The sequence below is a fragment of the Lycium ferocissimum genome, chromosome 5, assembly GCF_029784015.1.
Source record: "Lycium ferocissimum isolate CSIRO_LF1 chromosome 5, AGI_CSIRO_Lferr_CH_V1, whole genome shotgun sequence".
Classification (NCBI taxonomy): domain Eukaryota; kingdom Viridiplantae; phylum Streptophyta; class Magnoliopsida; order Solanales; family Solanaceae; genus Lycium; species Lycium ferocissimum.
The window spans coordinates 58,192,356-58,201,225 of record NC_081346.1 but is presented as its reverse complement, the minus strand read 5'-3'; the positions used below and the strand labels follow the sequence as shown (position 1 = coordinate 58,201,225).

At 30.7% G+C, this 8,870-nt stretch overlaps 1 protein-coding gene across 1 annotated transcript; it reads right to left on the bottom strand.

The window, feature by feature from the left end:
• LOC132056949 (probable L-gulonolactone oxidase 6) lies at positions 1-7,883 on the bottom strand. Its single transcript, XM_059449359.1, has 6 exons — positions 7,300-7,883; positions 6,920-7,101; positions 5,948-6,088; positions 5,707-5,821; positions 4,737-4,838; positions 1-927 (listed from the first exon to the last, which is right to left on the bottom strand). Exons 1-6 carry the CDS (start codon positions 7,787-7,789, stop codon positions 212-214), a joined length of 1,746 nt encoding a protein of 581 aa, XP_059305342.1. The 5' UTR covers positions 7,790-7,883; the 3' UTR covers positions 1-211.
• Between the last annotated feature and the right edge of the window lie 987 nt (positions 7,884-8,870).

Sequence of the window (8,870 nt, the reverse complement as noted above, 5' to 3'; positions counted from 1 at the left end):
GTCTTTAGCATTTGAAAAAGTAATAAAAACTCGTCGAGAACAATAATTGTATTACTATATAAGTATATTATATTAAGGCGTACTTCTTACATTGTTGTGCTTATTTATTTCGTTCTTTAAATATTTACATTTCTTTTACTCAAAATGTATTTGTGCATTTCTTGTTGTCTTTTACATCATAATTAAGATTTAATTTATTGGTACAAGGACTCTATCGTGACGACAAACGAGTACACACCCTCGCTTCTTTGTAAGTTCTGCCTGGTCGACAAAAGTAACCCTTCTTTGGGGCACAATGAATATCTTCAGAGCAAATGCATAGTCCTTCAAGAGCACACCCCTCTTTGACTATGGTCAACCCATCTTTTAAGCCTAGAACTTGATCTGTCCACTCACTTGAAAATAACCCTAATTGGTCATAGCTTTGTTTCACTTTCAAGAATTTGTCAGCATTTTTGTACTTGCTGATTGCTCCAATAAATGCCACATTCCTATTCTTTCCCCAATGTGGCAAGGCCTCATATTTGAAGAATGCAAGTTGCTCTATCTCTTCAAGGAAATCTTCAAAGAGCCTAGGAGACATTGGGTCCTTGCTTCGGTAATATGTGATGTCAAAATCCAAAGCATCTTCTTGTTCACCCAAGTAAGCATTTGAAGTTGTAAGGTACCTCATGAGGATGCCATTGTATAAGTCTAGGACACATAGTGCCCTAGGCTCCAAAGCAACTAGCCTTTGGACATCTTCAATGAAGTCTTTGACTTTCGATAAGCTAATACTGAATGTTGTTTGGTGAAAGAAGAGACCTTTAACTCTAGAATCCCAAGGACATGTTGTGATTCTTGCATCTTCAAGGCTGTCTAGGCATGTTCCTGATGCTTGGAATCGATTGTGAAATCCAACCATTGGGTAGCCAGTAAAGGCAAAACCTGAGAGAATGCGAATTATTATTACTACTACTACTACTAATATTACTTCTACTATTATTACTACTGCTGCTGCAACTACGAGTCCTTACTTAAATGATCAAATTAAGGAGGAAATGTTCAATTTTTACGCAATAAAAAAAAAAAGTTACCAAAGTAACCTTTGCGCGCTAAATTAGTGAGCAATAGGACTAATTTACAAATTTACATGTTAAGTGCTACTTGCGATAGTTAAATTAGTCGACATGTTTATGTTTTTTTTTATTTTTTTTTTTTTAATAAAAAAGTTCTCAAATTCACGTTTTTTCCATACTTTGACCAATTCAAAACTCCGAAATATCAATATTTTATATAAAACTTGATATCTTTTTTTGCGGACAATAATGTCGCCTATTACATCAAGTATACCTAAACGTTTGGATCGTCATTTTAGGGGTTGTAAAGTGCCCCTAAGTAAGTTTTGTTTGTTTGAATCTTGTTATCTAAAGGTTTAAGTGTTTTATTTATAATTAGTTTAGTATGTCACACGAGTTAGTTATAAACGATAACAAAGAGTAAAATAATATTTATCATTAAGAAATAGATACGCAAAAAATATACTTAATTTTTATTTAAAACATGCATCATGCACCCAAGTTGTTTTCTCAATGCCTTCTCAATGCTCCCACCTAGATTTGATCCCAGGTGGTTGGCATAAAAAAGAAGTACACCACCAAGCCAAGCTGGTGAAAGCTACAATGTAGACACTTTTCATAATGTTCACTAATGCTATCTAACTTGTTTTCATAAATTGAGTTTTCATAAATTGAATTTCGAGCCTTGAAATTTGACATTCAAAATATCATTACCACGGGATTACCATCTTGAAATATATTTTTTATCATTAGATTTTTACTAAAGATGAATAAAAATTGTGCACCAATTTGGGGAAAAATTCAAATTGAATGGGATAAAGGACGTTTTTCTAAAACTGGCCTGGCCAAACCGCGTTGCGACAATTTACCCGGCTAGATCTCGGGAAAATATGCAAAATCAAAAAAAAAAAAATCGTGTAAATCGGACGTCTGAGCACAAAGTTTTGATCGTTCCAAGTTTCACCAATTTACAACTACTTTTTCTACCTATACTCATTATTTGATGATTTTATCTTATTTTTATAACTACTTAAATCTACTGGATAAAAAATTTATGGGACTTGCATAACGCATTCATTTACTGTGTTATTCAAACAATTTTTTTTAATGACGTCATTAATGCAGTAAATTACTGCGCAATAGAATAAAACACTTAAACCTAAAGATAACAAGTTTCTAAACAAACAAAACTTACTTCGGGACACTTTACAACTCCTAAAACTACGATCCAAACATTTACGTATACTTGATGTATTGAGCCTATATTATTGTTCGCAGAAAAAGATAGTTGATATTCCGGCGTTTTGAAACATCACTAATCTTTGGTCAAAGTATGGAAAAAATGTGAATTTGAGAACTTTAAAATTGTAAAAAAAAAAAATATATATATATATATATATATATATATATATATAACCCCTATATTGTGCACTGATTTAGTGCGCAAAGGGGACTTTGGTTACTTTTTTTTTTTAACTACGTTATTTTGGTACCCGAACACACTTTTTGGGTTATTTAAGTTGCGAACTCCTCCTCCTCTTCCTCCTCCTCCTACTACTATTATTGTTACTATTCTTTGGATTTCACGCCTTGCTATTATTATTATTATTATTATTATTATTATTAACTACTATTATACTATTATTACTTTATTTAAAATTATTATTATTATTATTATTATTATTATTATTATTATTATTATTATTATTATTATTATTAATAATAATAATAATAATAATAATAATAATAATAATAATAAAAATCTCTCTATAATTGCCATGCGTTATAATATCATTTCTGTAACGGCCTGATTTTCTTCGGAACTGATTTTTCATGTTATGTTTTACTTCTCTATAACAACATTCTACCTATAACGGTAGTGGCAGTCATTATAACGGTACACTCTTTGTAAAATTACCTCTCTATAACAGTCATACTCAAATATTGTGTAATAATATTTTGTAAGAAACATATTGTTTATAAAAATAAAATATTTATGGTAATAATAATAATAATAATAATAATAAAAACCTCTCTATAATTGCTACTCGTTATAATATCGTTTCACTGTAACGGCCTGATTTTCTCTGGAACCGATTTTTCATGTTATATTTTACTTCTCTATAACAGCATTCTACCTATAACGGTAGTGGCATGCATTCTACCTATAACGGTAGTGGCATTCATTATAGTGGTACACTCTTTATAAAATTAGATCTTTATAACAGTCATACTCAAATATTGTTTAATAATATTTTGTAAAAAATATATTACTTATAAAAATAAAATATTAAAATAATAATAATAATAATAATAATAATAATAAAAATAAAAATAAAAACCTCTCTATAATTGCCATTCATTATAATATAATTTCCATCCTACAATGACACGATTTTCTCCGAAACCAATTTTTCATATTATACTTTACTTCTCTATAACGACATTCTGCCTATAACGGTAGTGACATTCATTATAGCAATACACTCTTTGTAAAATTACCTCTCTATAACAATCACACTCAAATATTATGTAAGAAATATATTATTTATAAAAATAAAATATTAAAATATTTATAGTAATCATCAAGGGAAATCTGTTGAATATTGTGAAATAATATTACCTCCCTATGTACCATACTCAAATATTGTGTAATAATATTTTGTAAGAAATATATTATTTATAAAAATAAAATATTAAAATATTTATGGTAATCATCAAGGGAAAGCTATTGAATTCGTTTTTACTGAAAGTTTGGATAAAACTCTTAGACAATTCAAGCGTTGTATTATCATCAAGAGACTGAAATTACGAAACAACCTACAGTTGTAGAATTCTTACGTCAAACTTGAAATATTTAAATTTTCAATTAATTTTAAATGCATGTATGTTCCTTAGATTTTAATTCTTTATCGGTACAGTACAACTAGTTATGGACTTATTAGTCACTTCAATTTTTAATTTATAAAATATGAAAATCATTTGAGATTTTAAAATTAACAAATATTTAGTTTTCGTTTATAGCATAAAAAGTATAGAAAAATAATTTTTTGCGTACTTTTGTTTATAACAACTAAATGGGATCCAAACATCAAATGCAGTATACATATATAACAACACCTCACTATAGCAGCCATTAAATTTTCGGACAAATGCTGCCTTTGTAGAGAGGTTTGACTATATATTAAATAATATTCACTTCCTTGAAAATCGGGATTCACACGGCGGGTTAGCTAGGTTAGGTACCAATCATGTCTCATGTCGGCTTGTGGGTGTGACAGAACAAACCATCGGCTTACTAATAAAAGTATATATATATATATATATATTATATATAAATTTTTTCATTATTTCATCTCTATAATACAATCTCCACATTATAGTCTTAGTTTAATTTGTTCATAAAACAAACGTCCCCTTAAAGAAATAAAGCAATTCAACCGAGAAAAGGGAACTGTAACTTTGAAAAGCAGTTGTCAATACTCAATACTAATCCATTATAATTACTATGTTGTGCCTTCAGACGATGGTATTGGCAAACAATATATATTGTTTCGAAACTAACTTTTCGTTTTCTAATAAACCAAAAGAGCCTTTTAGTTCTCGTCATGATTTCTTCTCTTCCACTATGTATGAATTCAATAATGGTAGAGTCAAGTGATGAAAGAATTAACTAACCATTGTTTGTGAACCCATAAGCACTAATCTTCAATGTGGAAGTGGTGATTTTGGCACTTGAACATTTTCCACGAGCATCGTTTGTAGATTCTTGAGTCTCCTCTAGTGAACAAATAAGAAATACAAAGAAAGTACAGTAAGGTCATGGCCAGGTATAGAAAATGTTAGTAACATGTAAACCAGTTACTAGCTCCCTCCGATCCATATTACCTCTCCGTCCCAAAAAGATTGTTTAGTTTGATTTGACACAAAATTTAAGAAATAAAGGAAAACTTTTGAAATGTGTGGTCCAAAATAAACCTTAAATATTTGTGTGGCAGTAAATCATTTTATAAAGTTAAACTGTTTCTAATGAAGAAATGTGTCATTCTTTTTGTGACAACTCAATAAGAAAAGTAAGGCAATCTTTTTGAGACCGAGAGAGTAATTTAATGGTATTTTTAGGTTTATATTTAGTTCAAAGTAAATAATTTTTTACATAATTAACAAGTTATTAATTGATTTTTTTCCTTCAAGATTTAACATTATTTAGATAATTGTGATAGTTTACATATACAAGAAATCATATTAAATTGCCGCTATTTAATTAAAGGTAATTTAGTAAAAAGCACTTCTTGCTTTCTTGGGTTTGGGGTTTTTTTTGTTTGGGGGGGGGGGGGGGTGGGTGGGTGGGTGTCTTAAGGGGTGTTGAAAGGAGTAATAATTACACCCTCCGTTCATATTTGCTTGTCCATGTTTAAACTTGGTACATCCTTAAGAAGTAATAAATAAATAAAACGGTAATTTTGCTATAGTAACCCTAATTATTACAAGTCATTTAATGTTGGGAAATGATGTGGAAATAATTAAAGCATTAATAATAAGGGTAAACTAGTATAAATTGATATTTATCTATTGATTTTTCAAACTGGACAAGTAAAAGGTGAAAATTTATTTTTAATATCATGGACAAAATGGACGGAGAGAGTACCTGAAGTTCTTAAAATGGCGAGGACGAGTGAAGATGTAGAGCGAAATCCTAGAAAATCATTAAGGCCATTGCCAGGAATGTTGGCAGGAACTCGATCATCAATCCTATAAACAACCTTTTTTCATGTTAAACAGAGATTTATTTATTTAATAGTATGCATCATTACAAACAGAACTTGTAGCATTACTGCTAGCATAAGATTGTTCTAGCTAAATAGTAGAATTACAAACCTATAAACAACCTTGCGCTGACTAGGATACCATGTAAAATCTGCAAATTCATGTTGTCTCCCAAACTTAGCTGCATCATCCCCCAAATCTGAGTCATTCCTTTCTGAAAGGGTAATTGAACGTTTGAACACTGGTTGCAGTTTCAGTGTCACCTAAAATTTCACACACGATAAGGATTTGTCATTCTTATAGATATATCTTCAACATTTTCGACATATGCTTCTTGTAATCGTCTTGTGTTGTTATGTTATACGCTATCAATACGAAAGGAAAGTACTCCATCCATTCAATTCACATTTAAGAAGTGATTGATAAAATGATAAGTTTACTATATCACCTTTGAATATAATAAATTCAATATATTGGTAAATGCATTGGAAAATGATTATAATTAATGAAAGGATAAATTAGGAACTAAGTGAAAACCGGACATCTAATTTTAATATAATGGGCAAGTAAAAGTGGATGATGGGAGTACTGGTAATAATAAAAAATAGAAGAGAGAAAGGACATGGGAACCTCAATTCCTACTTAGGCGAAGCCGATTCAGGATTTAAGTTTTATAGGTTCAACATTTAAAGTTCATAGCATTAAACTCATTATATTTTTAAAGTTAGATGCCTACTACTATTGTTATAATTTTCGTGAAGTTTTACATATAAATTTATGCTTTCCGTTGAAAGTTCTGGGTTCATCTGTGAGATAAACCCGGTGTCGGTATGTTCCATCCGCCTCAAGATCTTTTTGAATTTCAAAAAGACTTTTACATTCTAATAATAAATATATATATATATATATATATATATATATATATATATATATATATATAAGCAATAATACAAGTTAAAAGTCAATTCTTCTCCTTTAATGGGTTTTGGTTTGAAATTTTCACCCTGAAAACTTTCCGTCTTTTCATTTTGGTACAATTGGAAGGTCGGGGGGAAATGACAATTAACTGGACATGATGCTATAAACAGTGTTACCTGTGAAATAACTCCAAGAACACCTAGGGACACTCTAGCTGCATCCAGCTCAGGGTTACCATTTGTCAGTGTACGTACTTTAGCATAATTATTTGCCGCTTCATCTGGTGTGATAATTCGAAGTTGCACAATATAATCATGTACCGAACTTCCCAAACCCCAAAGAGTACTTCCGTGAGCACCTGTTATTGGAAAACATAATTCAAAGTTATAGGAAATTAAAATTGAATAGAATAATTTTGTAGTTTAGGTTTTTCAGTTTTTATTCGAAGTTGGTTTTGGTAATATTATAAACAAGAATGCTGCTAGTTATTTGCATATTGAGGAGAAGCTAAGTATCGAGATTCATAAAGAGAATATCATAAAATATTTTTCTTCACCTGTCCCAAGTAGGCCACCAATGGTTAAACCCCACCAGTAAGGCGTATAAGGCAGGACCAGTCCTGCCTTGGCCGCCTCACGGATCAACTGTTTCAAAGTCACCCCACTTTCAACCGTCATGGTCATGTTTTCTTGATCTACTCTTAGGATCTTGTTTAGAAACTTTGTACTTATAAGCAATCCATCTTCACCATCTGGACAAACCAACTTTGGTATGCTGTGTGAAAACCGAGTCGCCACTTTCATTTTTCTTTTTTCCCTTGTTGCATTTGCCACTATAGAAATGATCTCTTCTTCTGTGGTTGGAAAAACAGCTTGAGCTGCCTTGCAAATGGTCCGATCCGGGAAGGCACCATAAGAGTTTGTAATGGTGCAGTTAAGGTTGGTTTTGGATGAACATTTTATGGGATCTTCAGGTGGGCTAGATTTCACTGAGTAAATCATAAAGAAAATCCAGCTTAGTTTCAAGAAGATGTTGGGGTCACCCATGACTGGTAATCTGAAAGAGGAAGTACAAATTCTAGACAGAGAATTGCCGAAATAAATTTATGATGTAGCTTATAAGTTAAAGGCAAAATATCTGGAAATTTTCTTAAATTTGGCATGAATTATTAGTGGCATGAATTCTTGGATCTGGCTCCTCTCCATTTCTCTTCAATCCATTTTCCCCAAGTTCTTGCTTGGATTAAGGACACGTGACATAATCTAAAATTAATGGCCTAGATTTAATTAACTAAAGTAAAACTTCTAACCACAATTAGAATAATTAATTACTTCCATATATTTGCTCCCAAAATATATTATTACAATCCCACAATTCTAAATCTACATTATATTTTTTTTCTAAATATATTAAAAACTTTTCTTTCTTGGCATGAATAAATTTTTGTAGTGAATCATTTTTATTTTTTCGCTACTTTTTCTCTATCCCTCGATATTGAAGCTTATCTCATAGGTATATACTCACGTTCTCATTCAAAGATGGAAAATTAGAAGCAAACTCAAACCTATGATGATACAAATAAAGAACTTTATAAAATAATAATTGCCAAATAAAAAAATAGTGTGGCCTAACATAATTTTAGTAGTACGAGCAAATTAAATTTAAGCACTCAACTTTCTGTTACTCTATCGCCTTACAGGAGTTCTGGCCCTTTCAAATTCAATTAGAAAAATAAATATTATGAAGAAAAAAAAAAGGATAGATGTAAAAATATTTAAGGCATGGAAAAAGTTTACTCAAGGAAAGAAAGAAAAGTTTTTAATATATTTAGGAAAGATATAAGGTAGATCTAGAATTACGGGATTGCAAAAATATATTTTGGGAGCAAATATATGGAAGTGATTAATTATTCTAACTATGGTTAGAGTTTTGTTTTAGTTAATTAAATTTATTCCATTAATTCTAGACCATGATATGTGTCATTAATCCAAGCAAGAACTTGAGGAAAATGGAGAGGAGCCAGATTCTGAATTCTTGCTCCCTCTGAAGTTGGCTATTTGATAATTTTTACCCCCACACAATCTCATCCTAAGAAAGTGAGATACACTCACATGTCTGTTGATTTTT